This window comes from Bos grunniens, chromosome 15 (assembly GCF_055505025.1).
Source record: "Bos grunniens cultivar Pamir isolate PY7600 chromosome 15, Bosgru_T2T1.0, whole genome shotgun sequence".
NCBI classification, from domain to species: domain Eukaryota; kingdom Metazoa; phylum Chordata; class Mammalia; order Artiodactyla; family Bovidae; genus Bos; species Bos grunniens.
The window spans coordinates 24,777,242-24,802,443 of NC_141179.1; the positions used below are offsets into that span (position 1 = coordinate 24,777,242).

General features: G+C 38.7%; 1 protein-coding gene across 2 annotated transcripts in view; it reads right to left on the bottom strand.

The window, feature by feature from the left end:
* Positions 1-1,376: 1,376 nt before the first annotated feature.
* The window catches only part of ZW10 (zw10 kinetochore protein), a 35,187-nt gene continuing 11,361 nt past the window's right edge, over positions 1,377-25,202 (bottom strand). For both annotated transcript variants that reach the window (XM_086339274.1, XM_086339273.1), the window contains 9 exons: positions 18,305-18,468; positions 17,233-17,415; positions 13,065-13,303; positions 10,295-10,366; positions 7,404-7,573; positions 6,431-6,561; positions 5,663-5,794; positions 4,694-4,896; positions 1,377-1,902 (listed from right to left, as the gene is read on the bottom strand). In XM_086339274.1, the coding sequence (XP_086195400.1) occupies positions 1,782-1,902; positions 4,694-4,896; positions 5,663-5,794; positions 6,431-6,561; positions 7,404-7,573; positions 10,295-10,366; positions 13,065-13,303; positions 17,233-17,415; positions 18,305-18,468 (1,415 nt within the window). In that variant the 3' untranslated portion in view covers positions 1,377-1,781. The remainder of the gene's footprint in view (positions 1,903-4,693; positions 4,897-5,662; positions 5,795-6,430; positions 6,562-7,403; positions 7,574-10,294; positions 10,367-13,064; positions 13,304-17,232; positions 17,416-18,304; positions 18,469-25,202) is intronic.

Below are 25,202 nucleotides of genomic sequence, written 5' to 3' on the forward strand. Positions count from 1 at the left end.
TCTACCCAGCCTCAGAAGAATTGTGATGGTTTTTTGTGCTAATGGTGGGGAGGGAAGGGATGAGGAGCACACTATTCAGATATAAGAGATCCCACCCCTCAATTGCTACACCTGTCAAGCAACAGGAATAGCTTCTATGAACAAAAGAAATCTTCTATTGTGTGTTAACAGTCCTGTAATTCATGTATTTCAGTTCTGTCCTTAGCTCCCCATTCTTTCCATCACTGAAAAAAAAAGAATGCTACCTCAAATTGTGTGGATTTTCAAAAACAGTTATTTTCTTCTGTGAAAATGGTCCCCTCTCCCTCTCTCAAGGAAGACAACTTCTTTGTTCTCAAAAAAAAACTGAAGTTGGTTCAGGCGTCTTTTTTCTGTGCGTTGTCATAATAGGGTATGTTGAGTATAAATAAATAGGTTGTCATTAACCACAGCTGAGTTTTCTGATAAAAAAAACCACCAGCCTTCTTTCTAATTCATTCTTCTATGACCTCTAAACAGGTAAAAGGAAAACTAAGCAACCAGAATGTCTAGCGGCTGAGCCCGAACTAAGAACAAGGGGAAGTGGGAATAATTGAAAGCAGTTTACTCTATGCATGCCGGGGACTGGGGGCTGAAGCCTGAGGAAGCAGGCCGCTGCACTGAAATCTTCCTCCAGACGGCACTTTCTCCGAGGCGCACGCACATGACACTCTTCTCCCTCTTTTCACAAGAGGAAATCATAGTTCTGCATGAAGAGATACAATCCAGAGTTCTACAGAGAATGACTTCAATCTAATATAAACCTCCAATGGCTGCAGAGTTACAAACACAGAAAGTTGAGCTGTAGGATTAACCACGTTCACCAAATAAAGGATTAGGCTGTAGAACCCAGAGTTCGCGCCTCACAGCACGTACAGACCGAAGGCACGCTGCAATTTAAAACCTTTGCCATCTGATAGGTACAGAAGCAGTGGAATTTGAGAAGACAAAAAAAAAAAGAAGAAGAAGAAGAAGAAAAGAAAATCCAATTTAAAAAAGTAGAATTTAGTCTGGGAATTCCCTAGAAGTCCACAGGTTAGGACTCTGCACTTTCACTGCCTAAGGCCTGGGTTCAATCCCCGGTCAGGGAACTAAGATCCTACGAGCCGTGTGCAAGGTCAGAAAGAAAAAAGCATTTAGTTGAAACAGCAAAAAGTGCCAAAAATTTATACTAAAAGAAAGTCTTAGGGGTCCTAAGAATGTTGAGAAATTATCAGAGAGTATCATGAAGAAAGAAGATAAGTCAGTATTCCTCTGTGAGGATCATAAATGTCAATAAAAAAATGGCACAAAAGATAGGAAAACTTGATGGCCTCCTTTGTTAAGCTCCCATATTATTAAAGACACTCACCCATAACTCCGAAAATCATTATTTATTGGAAAGAAAAATTAAAAGCAGTCTCTTTAATTCCCACGAGACCAAATATAGTTCCCTTGCCCTCCAAAATAAATCTCCCATCCCTCACAAATTCTTTATCCTGACTCTTAGAATGTCCTGGATTCCTTAATGGATACAGTCCCCAGACCCTGGGAGCAACATGAAACAGTGTCCCCCTCGAGTTTCTTATCATGGGAGAGCGGCTGAAAAGTCAACAACTTGAGGTACTTCATTTGATATCTCAGCATACAGGCCAGGAGGTAAGGCGTTCTTGGGTGAAATCAAACTTCCACAACAAATCAGTGATTCCAAGAAGTCTTTAAAGGAGTGATGATGCCAAGAGGAATCCTCCTGGCCAAGACATGGCCTTCCCAGGAAGATGGAACTATTTAATCTTAGCAAGGGTGGCTGCTCTTCTTTCTGTGTTCTGGAACAAGGCACGGATTAAAGCTTTCACTTCACTGGAAGAGAATGCAGTTGCCAAGGGCCCTTTTCCATCTGCCCACCTGCAAAATAAAAAAATACAATTTCTATTTCCTATTAAGTATAAGCAAAGTTTTTAAATTGCTTACTTGATTCCAAACATGTATTTGTTTAACTCATTACTGAACAGGGGATTTTTGCAGAAACTACTGCCTGTGGCCGGTGATTTGTTATATAAATGACATTAATTCAATAATGTGTTAAAATGGAAATAAAACAAGTTCTGGCATTTTCCCCCTTCTTTATGAGTCTACCACTCAGTATCTTTAACATCTTCTGCTTCTTGGCTGCATTTTGATATCAGCAGAGACAGATGAAGAGACCAAGTTAGAAAGATAAAAACTCTTCTCCCTTATTCTATACTCACTAAGCCCGTTTAAACTTGACAATTATGACCACATGCTCACAGGGTTATATAGAGAAATGGGATCTGTAACTACTTTAAAAAGCGAACCACAGGCAGCACATTTTAACTGAGAAACAATAGGCACAAAAAATAATACATAAAATCACACACACAAAAAAAGTCAGTAGAATAAAGGGTAAAAAATATGAACAGCTCACAGACAGAAAGAACAAAAACTAATTGTTACCAGTGGGGAGAGGGAATTTAGAGGTAGGGGACTAAGAGGTACAAACTAATAAAATCAATTACAAGGATGTATTGTACAACACAGGGAATATAGCCAATAATAACTATAAAGGGAGTATAACCTTTAAAAACTGAATCACCATATTGTGCACCTGTAACTTAATATTATGCATCAAAATGCTTTTTTCCACAAAAAAGCACAGATTTTTCAATATAAAAAAAAGAATAGGCATTTTACAATGGAAAAAAAAATGATCACTAAAAAGATGCTCAATGTCATTAGAATTTGGGGAAATACAAACTGAAAGGACAATGAGCCATTTCACAGCAACTAGCCCAGGAAAAAATTTCAAGTCTGATAATACCAAATACTGGTGAAAATGTGAAACAACAGAATAAATAAACTATGAAATATGCAGCTATAAGATAAGTAAGTCACAGGGATGTAGCATACCCATAAGGAATATAATCAATATTGTAACAACTTTGGTGATGGATGGTACCTGCTATTACTGTGGTGATCATTTCATAATGCATAAAAATATCAAATCACTATGTTTTAAACATGAAAGCAATATAATATGTTAATTATAACTCTTTTTTAAAAAACTATGACTATTATTAGAATATGATACAGCAGTGCATATGAACTGTAGTTACATATACTTTCATGAATGAATTTTCTAATCAAAAGAAGCAAGTTATAGAAGATTCCATTAACAGGAAGTTCAAAAACAGGCAAGTCTAAAATTTATATTTAGGGATATGTATGAATGTGGTAAAACTATAAAGAAAAGCAAGGAGATAACACAAAATTCAAGACAGTTACCTCTGGGGGAGGGGGGACCATTTGGAGAACAGCACATAAGGGTCTTCAAAGGTAATGATAATATTTTTCTTAAGTTGGGTAATAGGTACGCAAACATTTATTTTACTCTTTTTTTCTTTAGACCTGTGAATATGTTATATATACTGTACTCCTTCATAGGTATATTTTTTAATTTTTAAATGTTTAAACTACACACTGGAGATAGTTACTTTGGTAAAAAAAAATATTTTCTCAATTAGTTATCCTTATATCTACGGAAATTTCTGGGAGGAGAAACATCTTCCTAGTCAGAAGAAAAGAAGCTGAGATATATCAGTATTATAACTGTTCTCAACAAAGAATTAATGATCATTCTTGGGCTGCAAGAGGGCCCTTTTAACAGCAGAAACAAAATTTCTCATCTGCTGCCCTCTGGAGTCTTATCTGAAGACATAACCCACCAAGGACTTGTAAATAATAGAGGAATCAACTGAAGTTTGTACTAAGTGCAGTTAGAGGTCTTCTGAGGTGATTTTTTTTTTTTTTTTTTTCAAGCAAAACTCTCATTTACCTTGTTTAAGAATGAATAGTATTTGCTGGGAACAACTCAGACACATCGAGGATAGGTAGTCTAATATACTTGGGCATCTGTAATAAACCAACCTAAATCAGCTAGACAAGTAGCTATAGAGATGGATATGGACCTTAACGCCTATTCAGTGCGTTCTCTATGCAAGGTTATGTGTGTTTGTTAATCATACACCAAGACAAAATTAAAGCATCCACGGATATGCAACTAGCCAACATCTATCCTGTTTTGCACAGTATCAATGACCTTCACACACTCAATAGGATACAACAAAGCACGCAATTGCAGAGCATAGCAATGTTAACTGATGGTGCTGAGAGAAAACATCCACTGTATTTAAGAAAAGAGGAATCCTTTCTATGTGTGTGGTACTGAATCCCTGTAGAAAAACTGCTGCCCAATCAAACAATGGTTTGATGCTGACTATTCTTACAGGTAAAAGTCACTTCTCTACTAACATATCAAAATCGATCTTAAAATGCATCCCCTGTTGGTTAAAATGGGCAAGAATTTCCATCTAGGTGTCAGAAGGTTGTATTTCTTGTAAGTACAAGTGGTACAAGATCATCTATCTGTAGAGCACGACAAAACAACACGCTCAAGACAAAAATAACAGAAGCAAGAAGTCCTTACACTATCAAATATGAACAGTGGTCATGAGATCCGCGCTACGACAGGCCGTGCAAAGGCCCCAGTTACTGCTACTCGATATGAAACCTTCCTGAGTAACACTAAGAAACAGAGAAAAGCACTGCCTTCGATGGCACTAATATTCTTTTATGGTTGTGAAGACATAAATCAGTCCTACAGAAGGGTTTTACCCACCGATCCCCAATTTCTTGCAAACTGGCTTGTAGCATCATCATCAGCTCTTTGAACGGCATCCATTTGGACACGTAGACTGGCACCTCTTCTCGGTATTTCTTATTCTCGTTTTCTTCCGAGAGAGGTGCAAATACTTGAGGTCCTTCATCCACCACTGTTTTGCACAAGGAATACAATCTGTCAGCGTCTTCGGTAGAGATGTCCTGATTTTGCACAAAGGGAACACAACAGAACAGAATCGGACCAATTTAGCGGGAAGAAAACAGCAGATCTTTGGTGCAAGCTACGCAGGGGGTCAGTGGCAGCAAGATATTTTCCAACCAATTTAGCAGATCTTACTGATCTCATCAGCTCTGACAATACTCCCCAAACTAGAATGACATGCAATAGGTTTCAACAGATTGTTGGTAATTTCATTTGCTTGCATGAAAGAATCTGTTTCTCCAGTAGAAAATGGTGCAGCGTGCTGGAAAGCAGGGAATCTTATTACAGGGGTTTAGCCAATCTATATTTTAGAGGAATCAGCTCGCAGAGTCCAGGCAACTTTGCTGCAGGACCACACATATAGTCCCCATGTCAACAGGGTGCTGGAACAGTGGTGCCTGCACAAGGCTGCATTCTATCTTACTAAATTAGAGTATTCGATCCACTTACTCATTAAGTATACAACTTCACACTCTGGATTTTGGGAGCACTGCCCCATTTCCAGGCTCCTCACTCATAATTTACACAGATGCCAGGTGGCGTCAGCTGTATAATCCTACTTTCTTAGATAGATACGAAGGACAGAGATTAGCAAGACTCCAGCAAAACAGAATTAAGACAAAAGTGAGAAAATAACAGTATAATGACTTAGACATGAAACATGAACAATTTCTTCTACCATCTGTGTTGACTAAAAATGAGGCATCAACATCATTGGAAGAACAACTTTAGCTCAAGTCTGGAGAGGCATCTAGTGGCCCTTACCTCCAGTGCAGTGATCCTGCCAATGATCTCGGAGACCGCTGTGTTGAGTAAAGTCCCCATAGCCTTGCAATATATGTTCACCGGCAGGACATCCTGCCACACAACTCCGAGTCTCTTTAGCTGGTGCAGCACCTGTCAGAAAAACACAGATCTTTACATGGAACAGAGGTGGTTACAACTCACATTTTCCTAGATTTACATTTACCATTTCTGTGTGTGTGGAAGAAGAGGTGTTATATAAAAGTGATGTAAAGCCATTCAGAACACGTTTCTCGAATATTTCACCCTAGTGATATCTTTGCTTGATGAAAAATACTTACCCTGTGGACAGGAAAACTGGAGTAAAAAGGTCTGTCACTTAAGAGAGAGAAGCATCTTTTTTTTTTAAGATGAAAGCTAGTATTTCAAACTTCTCAAAGTTCATGGGTTAAAACACTGGGTTGGTCAAAAAGCTCATCTGGGTTTTTTGCAACATCTTTTGGGAAAACCCAAACGAACTTTTTGGCCAACCCAATACTTGTGATGGGAGACTTATTAGATAACTAGGCGCACTACTGGCTTAATGGGAAGAGAGCTTCCTATTGACTTGGTGGGGCAGGGAAAAGGAAAGGAAAGGCCATCAATGTGACTAGAAAAGGTGGCCACATTTCCACAGGGAGTTGTGGGGAATCAACTGAGCTACCTGCCACGTACACTTTGCAGCTTAAAAACAAGCAGGAAGCATCTAAAGAAAGAGCACGAACTGCAGAGCTAACAACAGCTCCCTACCTGCCGCACCGCTTTACTTGCTGCAGAATAATTGTCCTCATCGTCCATGTTTGAAAAGTTTCTAGCACTTGATAATCTTTCCAGGAGTTCTCCTTTCTGTGCCCGCATCTGGGCCAGAAAACACTCTGTCCCTATGACGAGAAAAGAGAATAAAGAATTCTGAGTGTCGTTCAGTTACACACAGGGTGGAGGAGGAGAGACAAGACGGAACCTAGTATCTGTTTTTGCCTATTTGAAAACAACTGCTTGTTAGTTAACATAAGGTGGCCCTAAGGTTACGATTAATAAAAACACCACTTCTAATACATCAGCCAGTCCCTCTAAGCCCATCCTCAGAATAGTGAGCTTTTTTCAAAAGTCCATCCAGAATCAGATAAGAAAGACTACATATACAGTAGAAGCCACTGCTTATTTTTCTGATATATCTACACCACCTCAGGGGAAAGTCAGGAATTGAAAAGCTACGTAAATGATACAGATTCTCTGCTTTTCCTAGGCTATCATTATAGTAAACATACTGATATCCCATATTTCTTTTTATTTTTAATAATCAGAAGTAAAGCTAAGGGAGGTAGAATAGAAGGGAGCTGGTTTGAGGTTTTGCAAACAAATAAGCACTGACATTAGTGACTCTTACGAATAATGCTAACAGGACTGTCACACTACTCCTCTTAGGACATGTCACTCTACTGACAAAACTCTAATTTGGTGAATTCACCACACACCAGCAATGCAGTTTGGAACTCTAATGTACCACAGAATCATGTCATGAAAAAGCAATGCTTTCAAAAGACTGCATTCACTTCATAAAGCTAAATAACTGGGAACACCTGCGAATTAAATGCCCCCTCTCTTCCAGTATAGCTCAGGGACCACCATCTAATTTCAAACAGGTCTCATTTGTAAATTACACAGATACTAGTCTGACAAGCTGCATTATCAAAATGCTTCCCTACATTTAAGGCATCATTACCAAGTCTCCGGAAGCCAGGTACAAGGTCCACAAAAGTAGTAGTGCCATCGCACAGAATGGGGGCGAGACGCAATCTGAACTGATGCCCGAGGGTTAGCAAGTGGTGGGCAATATACATACAGTTGTTGTGGTGAATGGCAGCCAACTGTGGCAGTTTTTGAAGGTTCTCCCTAGGTCAGGAGGAAGCGAAGGAAAAGAAAGAAATCACCTGTTACTGAAGTTGACTCGTCTAATGACTTTCTCGGGATTAATCATTGTCTACTGTATAAATGCCATACGTAACAAGATGTAAACTCATCGCTCCCACTCCCACGCAGTGAGTTTGTTCTGCCCGCATGAGACATTATTCGATAAAACTAGCCCAGTGGTTAACAAGAAAGAAAGAGCAAGGGAATGGATGTTTACCTGTGTCAACTCTTTGTACTAGAAACCTAGAATCGCTATACATAATTCCCTTAAAATTTAACACTGGTAAGTCTGTGGAAATATAGGTTTGCTTCCTCTTTCTCCAAACTCCTATTTCATTTATACAATGAAGCACTTAACTATTTTCCAATTCACTAGTTTTCAAAGATGGCTGCAGATTAGAGTCATCTGAGAAAGTTTAAATATATAGATGCTTAGACCTCACTCTCCAAACAGAACACAATCTCTGAGTGAAATCAGGGCATTTATATGTTTTAAACACCCCCCCCCAGGTGATTTTAAATTTTCATAAAAGATTAAAAATCACTGTTTTCATTCGTCCACACATATTAGTCTATCTGCCTAGAATGGGAAGAGAGCTTGTCTTAAACCTCTGCTACATATCCACTTGCAGTCATTCAATTAAAACTTCCTGGTTTTCAATTAAAACTTCCGTTCCATGTCAGGCTAGAATATACAAAGCTGGAAACTAACATCCTAAGACAGTTGTCCTCACTTTGGGCTACATGTCAGAATCATCACAGGGCTTTAGAAAACAGAGATATCTGAGTCTTAAATCACACCTATACATCAAAATCTCTAGAATTGGGGCCTAAGCAAATATATATATTCTCAAAGGTCCATGAAAGAGTCTAAAATACTGCCAAAGCTGAGAACACTAATCTAGAACAGTTGTTCTCAAAGTGTGGTCCCCTGGCAAGAAAATAGCAGCATTACCTGGAAATCTGTTAAAAAGTCTAGGCTTTATCCCAACCCTGCTGCTGAAGCTTAAGTTCCAATACTTTGGCCACCTGATGTGCAGAGCCGATTCACTGGAAAAGACCCTGACGCTGGGAAAGATTGAGGGCAGGAGGAGAAGGGTGCGGCAGAGGATGAGATGGCTGGACAGCACCACTGACTCAATGGACATGAATTTGAACAAACTCTGGGAGACAGTGAAGGACCATGAAGCCTGGCGTGCTGCCGGCCATGGGGTCTCAAAGAGTTGGACATAACTTAACGACCAAACAACATTACTCCAGCCCTACTGAAACAGATATCTGTGGGGCATGAAATCTGGTAATTTGTATTTTACCAAAGTTTCCTGGTGATTCTGAAACACACTAAAGTTTGTAAACCACTGGTCTAGCATAAAGTTCTCAGATCATACAAAGGGGGGAAACAACAAATCTAACTCCAGCCCAGTGTGAAAAATGTTTCTAAGCACAAAAAGCCCTAAGCCAACTGTCTTTGAATCCCCAAGGACATGGCTATCAACTGACCTGAAGAGGTTTTCTCTTTTCCTTTACCTAACTAAGTAGAAAGTGAAATAAAAGTTTTAAGCCACAGCAAAGAGAATACAAATAAAAATAATAAGTTTACAATAAATAAGTGGTCTTTTAGAACAAAATAACTGGGCCTACTTAAAAACATCTCAATTGTTCAAAAATCTATCAACATTAAACTGACCTTTTCTTTGAAACCAGAGTTCTTGACTTAAGGAATAGCTTTGCTGACATATTACTTAAAATATTTATAAAGTCATCCAAAACACTTTATTTGGATGATAGAGAGAACTCCCGGAGGCTTAAATATTAACTTATCAGATTAATATCAAAAGAAACTTTAAAAATCCAAGATGTGAGGTAAATACACCCTAAGGTCACTAAGAAGAGCAGCTGTGTGTGTGTGCTAAGTCACATGCAGTCTCTCCTAGAAATGTTGATTCATGTCCTTGCGGTGGGGTGAGGAGAAAAGGTGAAGGAAGATGGAGTAACTTCAGTTATGTCCAATTCTCTGCAACCCTATGGACCATAGCCCACCAGGCTCCTCTGTCTATGGGATTCTCCAGGCAAGAATACTGGAGTGAGTTGCCATGCCCTCCTCCAGGGGATCTTTCCCCCCTCCAGGGATCAAACCAGCACCTCTTAAGTATCCTGAATTGGCAGGCAGGTTCTTTACCACTAGTGCCCCCTGGTATTAAGTCTGCAAAGCTATGAATGCCAAGGAAAAAATGTGGGATGTTTACTAGATAGCAATATGGAGCAATGGATGACCTTTTTGTTTTGCAACCAAGTAAAGTGAGACAGTTTTGAAAATACCTACCATTACTAATAGGGTAAAAGTTCTCTTGAGTTTTCAAATCTGTCTTACCTACTATACTACAGATGAAATGGCAACCCATTCCAGTGTTCTTGCCTGGAGAATCCCGGGGACGGGGGAGCCTGGTGGGCTGCCGTCTATGGGGTCACGCAGAGGCAGACACGACTGAAGTGACTTAGCAGCAGCAGCAGCATAGTACCCCTATTAATTGATTATTAAATGACTGATGTTCTTTAAACATGTATTGTAAATGGTTTATTGTACTTTATTGTGAGTTTTAGCAGCCAATTATCTTATGTGGGAATATAAAGTTACTGTTTTAACCTGACTCAAACATTTCAAGCCTACAATATTATACAGAAGTCAGACACAGTGGCACTTACTTGTGATATGTTGGTACAACATCATGGAACAAATGGAAGATATTCCTCACTGAGTAGAAAAGTTGAACAGCACTAAAAAGAAAACACAGTTTCAAGAGAAACGCATAAGGATATAAAAGCAATGAGAAAAAAAATTCTAAGTCAGTGCACCTTAAGTGAGATCCCCTACTAAGACTACAGCTGGAGAGACTAAGCTCAGTCTACAGCTAAGACTACAGCTGCCTTGGCCACTGCTGAGAACACCACTCCTCTGGATGGAATGAATTCTCAGCTAGGAGTTACCAACTGAACTGCAGGTCTGAAAACCTGGGCCCATTCACAGCATTAAGAACAGTGGCGTTCAAGCCAAAGCCTCTTTTCCATTTATCAATTTGTGTTCTGCCAGGACCCCGAGTATCCCTTCAGTAATGAATGGAGCTAAGCCTCAGCAAATGTCACCTGCTCACTGGCGCACTCTGCAAAGGGCAAGGCATCAATAAAGGCACTCACTGGTGCTGCCAGGGCCAGTCTGCCTTCAGCCTCCACCTTTTCTCCTTCTCACCCCAACGCAAGGACATGAATCAACATTTCTAGGACAGAATCCAACCTCAAGATTTCTTGCCCTTTAAGTCTGGTCTTAGAACACCTGAAGATTATTATTAAAAAGCTCTCAGAGCAAATAAAAGGCTCATGGAGCTTACTTCTACATAAGACTAACTGAAACTATGTACCCTGAGTAAGTCACAGGAATTCCACCAATGATTATTAAAAATTAGTCATGGTTCACTATACCCCAAAACACTGTTAAAACTTGATGACTATGATACCTAAATTATTTCATTTTATTTTCATTGCATTCTTGTTGTTTGAAGTTTGATAATAGGAAAGTGGGTTGTTGTAGCTGTGTTTTTGTTTGTCCTATTAAAACTAATTTTTTGGTGAGAAGGATGTCTGTAGACATTCAGTATACAAAACTGTTGTTTGGTGGGACTTCCCTGGTGGTTCAGTGGCTAAGTCTCTGCACTCCCAATGCAGGGGACGTGGGTAAGATCCCTGGTCAGAGAACCAGATCCCACATTCCGAAACTAAGAGTTCACATGCTGCAAGTAAAGACCCAACAGGCTGCACCTAAGACCTGGTGCAGCCAAATAAGTAAATTTAAAAATACACAGACACACACACACACACACACATATATATATAGTTTGGTATTATCTTATGAAAAATTGCCTTGCGTCCCTAACTTCTGCTTGAGTATATTTCAGGTGAATGCCACGTAAAAATGCCTGCATGCATACTCAGTCACTCAGTCATGTCCAACTCTTTGTGACACCATGGACTGTAGTCTGCCAGGCTCCTCTGTCCTCCGAAGTTTCCAGGCAAAAATACTGGAGTGGGTTGCCATTTCCTACTCCAGGGGATCTTCTAGACCCAGGGATCAAACCGGCGTCTCCTGTGTCTTATGCATTTGTAAGTGGATTCTTTACCACTGGGCCACCTAGGAAGCCCTATTCACTCCTGTATTTATTCTGCAAAGTGAAAGGGAAAGTCACTCAGTGTCCGACTCTTGTGACCCCATGCACTATACAGTCCATGGAATTTTCCAGGCCAGTATACTGGAGTGGGTAGCCTTTCCCTTCTCCAGGGGATCTTCCCAACCCAGGGATCGAAACCAGGTCTCCCACATTGCAGGCAGATTCTTTACCAGCTGAGCCAAAGGGAAGCTCTTATTCCGCCAAAAGAGTACATAACTCCCTTCACACGTATTACATTTTTCTTCCTCCTTATATTTAAAACCAGACAGACTTGTGAATATAATGATTCATTGAAGTCATGGAAGTATTTTAGAATGCATGTTCTTTCTGGAACAGAATAAAGGGGTTTGTTTATACATGGGGATTAAAACTTCAGAAGCCCCATGGAAGACGCAATTTGATTAAGTCAAGCTCTAACTGAAACTGTTTTCCTATGAGAATGTGAAATAAAAAACTATGATACACAGATTCAAACTAAAGAGGCTTTGGAAAACCCACTCTATGATCAACTTGGGCTACAGCCTACTGTCGTCTCCTCAGTCTGGTTCAGGAGTAGGGGAAGGAGCCTATTAAACAAAAAGAGATTCAAATATGGAAGTATGTGGGATCGAGTTTAGGTATCTTGAATATAATGTTGATTAGAAGAAATCTTCTGGAAAGGGAGAAATCAGAACTTTGGTGCATTTCATTCTTTTCCGTCTACCTTTGGCTGCCCAACAAACTATTACTGCTTAAAATTAGTATTTAAAATATAAATTAATTAGGAACTAGATTTCAAAAGATAAAATGAATGTTAGGCTAAAGAGCCAGAGCATGCTGAAGCAGGTGGTACAACTATCACTATGACCACCACCACCAATGCTAATTAACATCTGAGTATTAATTATTTCCAAGGGAGCATTCTATGTTCTTCACAAGAGCTTTCTCATGTAATACCATTCAAGTCAAATAAAAAGTTGAAAGTAAAAAATTAAAGAGGTTTTTGTTAAAAAGTGATTAACAATTTTTAATGTCAAATCCATTTGTCCATCCACATATATGATTTTATTTCTCATACTTTGCTGTAAGACTATATGTTGTTATAAGTAAAAGTTAGTTACTAATACATATCTGTGTGCTATACTGATTCTTTAGGGAAAAAATATTAATAGGATAAGAAAACCCAAAGAATTCCAGTTAATTTTCTTAAGAAATGTCTAGTTTAGATATACATTTAACCAAGTCATTGCCATTTTCAGATAACTCAGAACTCATACCATTGATCACTGCTGGTTGTTGCTTCCAGTAAAGTCTGATAGGCAAGTTCCATTAATTTCTTCACAGATTCACTGATGCGACATGTGGGCAAAGAAAAGGAATGTTGGTCCAATGTATTCTCAGGCTCTAAATTCGCCACTTCATTGCACTGAGCGGTGGATACTTCCTGTACTTGTAGCTTGTCGTCCTCATTAGGACGAAGTAAGTCTGGCACACTTATCTGAGAAGCAGGAGTGATCTAAGAGTCAAACACAGAAAACGCATCGTCCTCAGAATAATCCAGATGCATGCAGATGGTCAGGAATGAGATACTGACCGCTTCCATCACAATTAAGTTGTGGATCCACAGAATAATTACAAGATATGAGTGAACGTGGCAGTACTTTAATGACTGCTCAACCTTGGGTGAAAGGATGTCATAAGGAATAAGCAATACCCTTTACTGGGCCATTCTCTTCACTCTGCATTCTTACTCTTGGTGGAAAACAACAAAGCTGTGAAACTGACCCAAGACTTTAGGTAAATGAAAGGACCTTCAAAAAATCCTCTTTCTCAGATTAGACTGTTGGACTAACGCACACCAGTATGACTTTGTGTTCCACTGTCATTAAGTTATTTCCCATCAGAAACATGTCTCGGCTTAGCCAAAGAAACAACACATTCAAGCTAGCTTATGCTGCTCTTAAAAACAAAATTCCAAACAAAATCCAAAAACCTTCCCTCCATTTACACTGAATGAGAATTCCCAGATTTGGTGAAAAATAAAGAAAAGAACGGGGCTTCCCTGGTGGCTCAGCAGTAAAGAATATGGCCTGCAATGCAGGAGGCAGTGGTTTGATTCCTGGGCTGTGAAGACCCCCTGGAGGAGGGCATGGGAACCCACTCCAGTATTCTTGCCTGGAGAATCCCACGGACAAAGAAGGCTCCACAGGGTCGCAAAGAGTCGGACATGACTAAAGCGCGAGAGCACACACACACAAAGGAAAGAATACTAGGCCTCTAGTCTGGAAACATCAGTGATATTTTCTACCCTAACTTTACACAAAGTCATTTAACCTCTCTTGACCTCAATTTTCTCATTGCAATATGAATAAATTGCATTAAAACAATGGTTTTCAAATCTCGCTTATCAAAGATGCCTCAGGAGCCAAAAAAAAGTTGGGGGGAGATTAAGCAGGTGGAAGCGGCAGGTTCCTACCTCAAGAAGAGCTGCTCTGCTCAGCACATACTGGACCTCTATGGAAAATTTCTGATAGAAAAAGTTTAAGTTTTTTTCAAGTCTCAAAAAAACATTAAAGTCATCAGACTTGCCATCTATATATAAAATTTGTACAATAACATCTATTTTGTAGGGCTGTTATAACGTTTCAATGAGAATACAAATATCACACCCAGGGGAGGTGCCACTGGCATCGAGTGGGTAGAGGCTAGCGGTGCTATTGAACATCCTACAGGACAGGCCCCAGAGCAAAGAATTACCTGGTCCCAAATGTCAACGGTGGCATTGCTGAGAAACTCTGATCTAGAGGAAGTGCCATCATTAGGATCTGGATATTTGGGAGGCAAATACAGTCTTACAGAATGTCAGAAGCAGTTGAATAGGGAGCTCAGAGATTATCTAGTTCAATTCTGTCATGTTACATAAAAGGAAACTGAGGTCCAACAAGGCTGAAAGATTTAGCCCGGAGCACAAAGCAACCTAGTAACAATCTCATTTATAACAAGGAGTTAGGACGAGCTCTGGGGATACATATTAATTCACCAAATACTGACTGAGCACTAAGTACACAGTAGTGGGCACCAGGTACATTCTTGATGCTAGAGGTACAACAGTAAACAAAACAGCAAAGAACAAAACACACTGGAAAAAGAGAAACCAACCCTCCCCACATAGAGCGTGTTTGCTAGCAGGGAAAAACAGTAATTCAGACAAAATATTTATTGACAATAAGTAACATGAAATGAAAGTCATTCAGTCATATCTGACGGACTCTTTGGGACCCCTCGGGCTATACAGTCCATGGAATTCTCCAGGCCAGAATACCGGAGTGTGTAGCCTTTCCTTTCTCCAGGGGATCTTCCCAACCCAGGCATCAAAGCCAGGTCTCCCGCATTACAGGTGGATTTGTTACCAGGTGAGCCACAGGAGAAGCCCAAGAATACTGGAGTGGGTAGCCTATCCTTTCTCTAGAGAATATTCCCAATCCAGGAATCAAACCTGAGTCTCCTGTATTGCAGGCAGATTCTTTACCAAATGAGCTGTCAGGGAAGAAAATCAAAGCAAGGAAAGAGTACAAGAAATAGGGGGAGGCTTCCCCGATGGCTCCGATGGTAAAGAATCTGCCCACAACATAGGAGACCCTGGTTCAATCCCTCGGTCAGGAAGATCACTTGGAGAAGGGAATGGCTACCCAATCCAGTATTCTTGTCTGAAGAATTCCATGGACAGAGGAGCCCCGCGAGCTATAGTTTATGGGGTCACACAGAGTCAGATACAACTGAGTGACTCTCAGTGGTAAAGAATCTGCCTGCCAATGCAGGAGACACGGGTTCGATCCCTGATCCACAAAGATCCCATATGCTGCAGAGCAACTAACCCTATGCACCACAAGAATTGAGTCTGGACTCTAGAGCCTGGGAGCCACAACTATGAAGCCTGCAGGCCTAGAGCCTATGCTCTGAAACAACAGAAGCCACTGCAGTGAGAAGCCCGCACACTATAAGTAGAGAGCAGTCCCCGCTCACTGCAACCAGAGAAAAGCCCACACAGCAAAGAAGACCTAGCACAGGCAAAAATAAAAATTAATATATAAATAATTAAAAAAAAAAAGAAGTAGGGGGAGGTTACAATTTTAACAGTGGTCAGGTAACTTCCCTGGTGGTCCAGTGGTTAAGACTCTGGGCTTCCAATGCAAGGGTGGGGCGTGTGTTTGATCCCTGGCTGGGGGACTAAGATCCCACATGCTGAGCGGCGCAGCCAAAGGAATATTTTTTAAAAGAATGAATTTTTTTAAAAAAGTAAAATAGTGATCAGGAAAGGGAGCAAGTCTATAGCAATATTCCAAGCAGAGGGGGAGAGAGGTTTCAGAGTTCTGTAGCCAAGCCGTCCTGGCAAATGAAGAGAGTGACTGAAGGGGAATGCCGCAGGAGATGCAGTCAGAGCGGCAATAGGGGACCCATCACCCTGGGCCTTGCAGGCCACGGTAAGCCGACTGGGTCCTTCTCTGAATGAGACAGGAAGCCACGGGGCTTTGTGCATGAGAGTGACATAACTGATTTTCATGTAAAACCCTGCGGCCCAGTTCCCAGTACTGAGTGCATTTCAGTTCCCCTCACATCCCCAGATTATACCAAAATGTGTTAATATCTGTGGAGCTCAAATGGCTAATTAAATATTTTACTGAAGCGGACACTACAACAGGGTAACCCCAGGAGAAAGGGGCATGCAGAAAGCACAGAGGGGAGAGAAGCATGGTCCTCTCAGTGGTCACAGAAAAGCGGCTGAGGAATTTTCTAAGGGATTAGTTTAGTCTATGTCGTCTTTTAATCTAAATAACACTTACATTTGCTAAATATTATTTTATATATGCAAGATATTTTTTAAAAAAACAGAAAAAATACACAGAATTATCTAAGGTCAAAGGAGTAAATTACTCTCAATGCAAATTATAATTTGTCCATGGATTTTACAGATAATTGTTTATACCATCAAAGATCGTATCTTTTTGTTTCCTTTTATTAACTTCAAAACTAGCACCTCTATTAGCCTAAGCAATGAAGTCAACATTTTCACAACAGGATATAATCTCTGGATATAACAGTACCTGTCACAAAATTGCGTACTAAAAATTCAAGTGATAATGTCAAGAAAACTATAGGTTGATACACTCTATGATTTCAACAACAGTAATCCATTAAATTCACGTATACTTTTTCAATTTATACAACGCTTTTATGTGTGTTATCTTATCAGGATCCCACAATACCCTATGAAAGAGGTAGATCTTAGGACCCCTTTCAAAATGAGAAAACTAGTGTTTAAGAAAATTAATAACTCACCTCAATGACCTCAGCAAATGTCACGTGCTCTTCCACTCTACCACAATCATCTCAAAAATCAGCTGCTTCCTAACTCAGTGTAATAAACTATAACCATCCCCCCCATACCTTCACAGTGTTGTGAATTTCAGAGGTCATTAGGTTTCTAGCCGCGACGATCACATCCTGACACTTCTTGTTAGCAAAATGAGAATTGATATTACGGGCATATTTCAGCAAATCAGTAGTATCTCCTTTTAAAAACCTCATCTCCTTTAAGGCATTTTCAAATTCTTCAGTGGATTGTATGATCTAAGAAAGAAATGCAAGGAAAAGAAAGAAAAGTAAAGAATTATATACATATATTCCTTTTCAATATTAACATTTCAAATCCAATGTACAGAAAAGAATAAGGAGCAGATGGTTAAGTTTTAGAACAGACCATCCACTACTAGGCAGAAAATATTACACATTTAAACTCATCAGGAAGAGCATCTTCATTAGGAGTTTCTGACTCTGCTTAGTAAAAGTGCAACAAATTTTTTAGTAAATATACAGTAATCCCCCTCCCTTATCCTCAGTTTCAGTTACCCACAGTCAGCTATGGTCTGAAAATACTAAATGAAAAATTTCAGAAACAAATAATTCCTAAGTTTTAAATTGTGCGCTGTTCTGAGTAGCGTAATGAAATATCGCCCTGTCCTGCTGTGTTTTACCCACGGGATATGAATCATCCTTTTGTACAGCATATCCGTGTTATATACACTACCTGCCCATTAGTATAGAAAAAACACTTCACATACATCTACAGTTCAATACTAACCACAGGTTCACGTCTTCATGGAGGGTCTTAGAACATACCCCAAACATAAGAGGGGGACTTCTGTACTTATTTTAGTGTTTGAGGAAACACTAGAAAGAAGCCAAAAAGTAAAGTATCACCTAGTAGCTACTAGACCTGATACAAATATAAAAACAATTGTTTTTCAAAAGTACCTAATTAAAACATATTAATACTGAATAAGAAAGCATACTTCCCAATCAAAAGGCAGCAAGCCAGAAGAGAAATGAAGTTATAGGGAATTTGCATCCACACCTTATGAATAATTTTCTTAAAGAACAAACGATCTCTAAGATAAACAAAGGACAGTGACAAGAACCTGTGGTCTCCCCAAACCTTCAGGGACACTTCTGCTCTTACCTCTTCATACTGCTGTAACTTGCTGCTATTTGTCGGGATAGAATAAACCAAACAATCTTTAATAAGGCACTCAGATAGGTCCTCCCAGATTATGTCACCAAGCATCTCAGCCAATGTGATCTTAGATGTCTTTAAATTTTCTAGGTCAGCATCAAGAGGTAAATCTGAAATCAAGAGAAAAAGTTTTAAACAAGAAGCTATTCACATACCAGATATATTCTCAAATTCCCTACTTTTCTAGAACTCTTCACTTTTAAGATGACAGGGAAGAAAACAGCACAAGTAATTCTACCCTACTTCAACTAACTATGTGGGAAAATCATGACACACAATTATTATTGCATTTTCACTGCTCAGATGAATCATCTGCAGTGTAAGACTGCCTGCCTGTTCTCTGTAACAATTAGGTAGTAAGCTATCTACATTATAATCATCCACTGCTAATCCACGGATCTGATTATATGACAAGCACTCAGAAGTTCTGCACACCAAGTTGAAACTAGTTTAGAATAAAATCCCATCTCTCCAATAATAAATAAACATACTTTTTCATCTCTGCAAAGGATCAGAGTGTTTATTCTAAGCAAAATATCAATAAATACCTTACATTATCATGTAATATCTAGTCTGTCAAACAGAATACTTCAATATACCTTCCATGGTATATTTTACGGTGGCTTTTTCTAACACATTTTGAGGAAGTTAATTAATTAACTGCTTCCCTCGTGGCTCAGCTGGTAAAGAATTCACCTGCAATGTGGAAGACCTGGGTTCAATCCCTGGGTTGGGAAGACCCCCTGGAGAAGGAAAAGGCTACCCACTCCAGTATTCTGGCCTGGAGAATTCCAGGGACCGTATAGGCCATGGAGTCGCAAAGAACTGGACACGACTGTGTGACTTTCATTATTAATTAACTAAATAGTATAAGAGAACCTTAAAAGAAAGTGACCATACTACCTCAAAGCCTTGAGCTATCTTATAATATCACAAGTCTAGGCCTGCACTGTTTGATATGATGGCAATCAGCCACATTTTGGTACTGAGCACATGACATGGGGCTAGTGTGACTGACGAACTCAATTTTTTTTAATTTTAAGTAATTTCAACAACTGGAAGCAAAGGTGTGTGGTTATAATGGGTAGCATAAGGCAGCCTTGTGGTGATCGGCTGGTTTTGTAGCTCGATCGTAGTGGTAGGTACATGAATCTACACAGGTCATAAAATTGCACAGAACTATTCACACACACAAATGAGTGCAAGGAAAACTGGAGAAATCGGAATAAGCTCTGTGAATCGTACCACAGTCCATTTCCTGGTTTTGATCCTATACTATGGTTACACAAGATGCTAACATTGGGGAAAACTGGGTGAAGGGTACATGGGATCTCTATACATTTTTTGAATAAAAATTTTAAACTCAAAAAAAACAAAACAAAGGAAGTAGTGTAAAATACTTTTCTGTTAAACACAATTTTGTTGCTTTGATAAGACCATGTCTCACTTTAACCACAGCATCACGTATGTGTACTGTAGTATTGATTTCAGGCACATATATTACTTCTAGTATTTCATATAAACACATTTCCGATGTAGTCAGAGTAAACAGATTCATTCCACTCCAATGACTTTGTTTTCCTATGCATCAATGTAACACTGTAATGTGTGCACTTGAATATTCTGTGCATACAGCACAGGTTACAGTGATAACTATATAAACTGAAAAAAGCAGTTAAATTGAAGTGCTTATTATTTTCATTATGATATATTTTTCTCATTTAAGAAAATAACTATAAACAAAGCTTCAAATTTAAAACTAAAATATACTATTGATGCAGAATCAAATGAAGATGCAAAAGTTGGAGGAACTGCTAGAAACAGTAAAGGAAAAAAGAGACTGGGAGAAAATATTCCACGAATTTTACAACAAATGGCAGTGCAACTTGCTAAAACAGAGCAAGGCAAAATTTTGCTATGCAAAAAGCATTTTAAGATGATAAAGCAGACAATATTAGGAAACATTTTCAGCAAATATATTAGGAATTTGTCAAGCTTCCTCTCAAAAAAGAATTGACAAAATTAGTCGCCTGAAATCACAATTAAATGTCCAACCAAAAATGTGATTTTAATGGGATCTGTCACCCTGCTTATTTAACTTATATTTAGAGTACATCATCAGACATGCTGGGCTGGAAGAAGCACAAGCTGGAATCAAGATTGCTGGGAGAAATATCAATAACCTTAGATATGCAGATGACACCACCCTTATGGCAGAAAGTGAAGAGGAACTCAAAAGCCTCTTGATGAAAGTGAAAGAAGAGCGTGAAAAAGTTGGCTTAAAGCTCAACATTCAGAAAACGAAGATCATGGCATCTGGTCCCATCACTTCATGGGAGATAGATGGGGAAACAGTGGAAACAGTGGCTGACTTTATTTTGGGGAGCTCCAAAATCACTGCAGATGGTGACTGCAGCCATGAAATTAAAAGGCGCTTACTCCTTGGAAGGAAAGTTATGACCAACCTAGATAGCATATTCAAAAGCAGAGACATTACTTTGCCAACAAAGGTCTGTCTAGTCAAGGCTATGAATTTTCCAGTGGTCATGTATGGATGTGAGAGTTGGACTGTGAAGAAAGCTGAGCGCCGAAGAATTGATGCTTTTGATCTGTAGTGTTGGAGAAGACTCTTGAGAGTCCCTTGGACTGCAAGGAGATCCAACCAGTCCATTCTAAAGGAGATCAGTCCTGGGTGTTCTTTGGAAGGAATGATGCTAAAGCTGAAACTCCAGTACTTTGGCCATCTCACGCGAAGAGTTGACTCATTGGAAAAGACTCTGATGCTGGGAGGGGTTGGGGGCAGGAGGAGAAGGGGACGACAGGATGGGATGGCTGGATGGCATCACCGACTCGATGGACTTGAGTCTGAGTGAACTCCAGGAGTTGGTGATGGACAGGGAGGCCTGGCGTGCTGCAATTCATGGGGTCACAAAGAGTTGGACACGACTGAGCAACTGAACTGAACTGAGCTCATGGAAAAGACCCTGATGCTGGGAAAGACTGAAGGCAGGAGAAGGGGATGACAGAGGATGAGATGGTTGGATGGCATCACTGATGCGATGGACATGAGTTTGACTAAGCTCTGAGAGTTGGTGATGGACAGGGGAGCCTGGCGTGCTGCAGTCCATGGGGTCACAGAGTTAGATACAACTGAGCAACTCAACTAAACTGAACTGAGCTTGTAAATTTAGCTAGTGGTAAAATGACTTGATAAAATCATTATATGTTTTCTCTGTGTGTACATTTTGATATCAAATTTATGCTTGTTTTTAAAAAATTAATCAGGATACTTATCTATCCTTTTCTATTGACCAAAAGAGCTTGATTATCAAAAAGGATTATGTGTAATTTAAAGGGTACCTAGAATTTAGCTATAAACTTAATGTGCCTAATGGTGACCTTTTAAATAGGAAATCTTTAACAACCTTTCAAATTTCTTCTACAACTTTTTGTATGTTCAGAGTCTCTACTTCTCAGTAAATTCTAGTAACTTATACTTTCTAGAAAATCAACACCACTAACATTTCTAAAGAAAAAGGGTAATTTTCCCTCTCCATATCCACAAGTTTGTCTGTCTCTCTGTGCCCAAGTAACCAATGTTAAGAGTTTGGTTTGTATTCTTCCTCCCTTACATTTATAATATACACACTTGATATAGATCAAACTGTGTCCCCTACAATTCATATGTTGAAGCCCTAGTCCCCAACGTAACTGCATTTGGAGACAGGACTCACCTTTAAATAGGTCATAAGGGTGGAGCCCTGCCCTTAATCCACTATGACTAGTGTTCCTCTAAGAAAAGGAAAGACATCAGGGATGAACATACAGAGAGGAAAGGCCATGTGAGGGCAGTAAGAAGACTGTCTGCTAAGCAAGGAGAGAGGGCTCAGGAGAAACCAAATCTACTGACACTTTGATCTTGGACTTCCAGCCTCCAAAACTGAGAAAATAAATTTCTGCTTTTTAAGTCACACAGCCTGTGGTATTTTGTTATGGAAGGCCTAGTAAACTAATATAATACTCAAATAGGGGGCTACACTTTCATTTTTATAAAATGGGTTCATGCCATAGATTTTACACTTAACTTTTTATCCCTTAAAAATAGATGGTGGCCATCTCTGAGGTATCTAGCTCTACTTCTTTTTAATAGCTGCATAGTACTCCATACTATGGCTCAACTGTAAGTTATACAACCATTCTTCAGATGATACCCATTCCAGTATGCAAGTACATACAGTACTTACATATGCAAACATACATACTGTTGATATGACATCTGTAAGGAATTAAAAAGTGGGCTACCTGGGTCAAAGGGATGAATATCTTAGCATAACTATAGTGCCTCAGATTACTTGCTAAAAAACACTCACAAAAGCAATGATGGAGCCTACCTTTCCATTTTCTTACCAAAAGTGTCTTACACATATCTCTGAATTTTGTCAACCTTAAGGGTGGAAATTTCTACTCTGATGGTGTGATTTCCATTCCACTATTAGGGAGATTAAGCAACACATATTTTTATTTTTATTAATAATTTGAACCTTTTCTTCCATAAATTACCTATTCATATTTGTTACCCTTTTTCTGTTACTATGTTCTCTCTTTCTTTGGAAAAAAATCTAAAAATCAACTCCTTGTCTGTCAAACACACTACAGGTATTTTCTCCCAGTATAATATAATCTTTGTTTATGGTACTGTTCACCATCATAGAATTTGACATTTATACACAGTCAAATTTGTCAATCATTTCCTTTATGTATTTGGAGCTTCCTGATAATATTTAAGTATTCTTGTGAATTTTCTTCCAACACTTTTTTTGTTCTACTTTTTGCATATAAGGCTTTAATCCATCTGGAATGTATCTCTGAAGTACGAAGCAGGAATCTAACTTTGTCTCATTCCACATAGCCAGTTTTGCTAACACAATTATTTAATAAACTGTGTGTCCCACTAAACTCAACTGTGACTGATCAAACGGTAAATTCTCCTTTATTCCTGGGTCTACTTCTGGACTCTTTTTCATTCCACTGAGCTTACGTCAAAAACGTAGTTTTAATTATAAAATTCTCCAACTAGTATTTTTCAAATCTTTACTGGCAAGGCTCATATTTTTTGATATAAGCTCTAGAGTAATTCATTTGTCCAATTCAAAAAATATATAACAAGCAACTGATTGGAAAGTATTAAGTTTATATGTTATTTTGGAATGAGTTGACAACTTTTTGAGATTGTCTTCTAATCCATGATAGCCTCCCTTCCCTTTAAGCCCTCAGTAAGTTTTATGCTTTCCTTTACATATATTATTCCTATTAAATTTATCTTTAAGAATTTAATAGATTATGTTGCCATTGTAAATAAGATACCTTTATATTTTATAACTGATTGTTGCTAGAGAGAATAAATCTGATTTTTATAGATTTATACTGTACCTAGACAACTTAGTAAATTTCTTACTAATTATAAAAGTTTTAGTAGTCTTTTGGGTTTTTAGGTATCCAATCACATCATTTACAAGTAAATTCTTCTCTTTAATATTCATACTTATTTTCTCTTCTTTGCATCAGCAATAACACCTAAAACAATGTTAACAAATATTAATGCCAGTGTGCATTCCTGACTTAAAACTGATTTTATTGGAAATAAATGGGGCTTTTTTTTTTTTTAATGGTTTCATATATTTAAGATTATTTCTTCTGGGCAGATTCCTAGAAGTTGAAATCTTGGTTTAAAAATACAAACATTTTAAGAGTTTTTATATATTTTGCCAAATTATTTCCAAAAGAATTTTTTATCCTCTTTTTAAAAATTCTTTTGTTTTTGGTACAATGATGCTTAGTAATAAAGAAAACTTAGAAGTAAAAAACACATATTTAAAAGATGAAAGGAGCATATAACCAAACATAAGAGAGAAGGTAAAAACCTTTATGAAGTTTCAGAATAACTAAAATGCAAAGAAAGTAGAAGACTCCAAAAAGAACTAAGGCTACAAAGTATGATCCTCAGGTTATATTTAGGGGAAGAATAAACCATTTTAAAAAAAAAAGCCCCATTTATTTCCATTAAAATCAGTTTTAAGTCAGGAATGTGCACAGACATTAATATTTGTTAACATTGTTTTAGGTGTTATTGCTGATGCAAAGAAGAGAAACTAAGTATGAAGGAAGGAATATTGACTGAAAGATATTAAAGAGATGAGAAGAGAACCCAGCAACAGTGAGTTAGTTGTCTTCTGCTCTGAATATCCTAGGTACAAAGAAAACTTACAAACACAGTGGATTGAGCACTTAAAGGACCAATGTCAACCTGAAAAGACATTTCAGTGTGCTCCTAGAGCACCCTCCAATCTAGCCCTATCCTAGGCTAACAGTACCATCATTGACAAGCTACAAGTAAACATGATTATCAAATATGCATTCAACATGAAGTAGAAAGGGGAGTTAACTCACTGCAAAATTTTATCATGTAAAATCTAACAAAGATCAATGTTAACTGTAAAAAGTCAAGTGTAAGACAGGAAAGCAGCCATCTGCACTGAGTATGATGTGGGATTTTCATTTACATCAAGCTCAGTAAGTTACCTGTGTAATAACAGCCTTTGACTGTACTAACAGAAACCTGAAACTGAGACCGAAGGAGTGAATAATCCTTCCGTATGAATCTGAATTGGTTCAGGCTATATCTAGAATACTTTGTTCTGTTTTCAACACCATACTGTAATAAAAAGGACTGTGGAAGAAATGGAATATATCCACAGAAGATCACTGAAGATAAGAAGATCTAACATTATTTCATCTTAAAAAAAGTAAAGATGGTGGTAAGACGTAGGGGACATAATAACAGAGA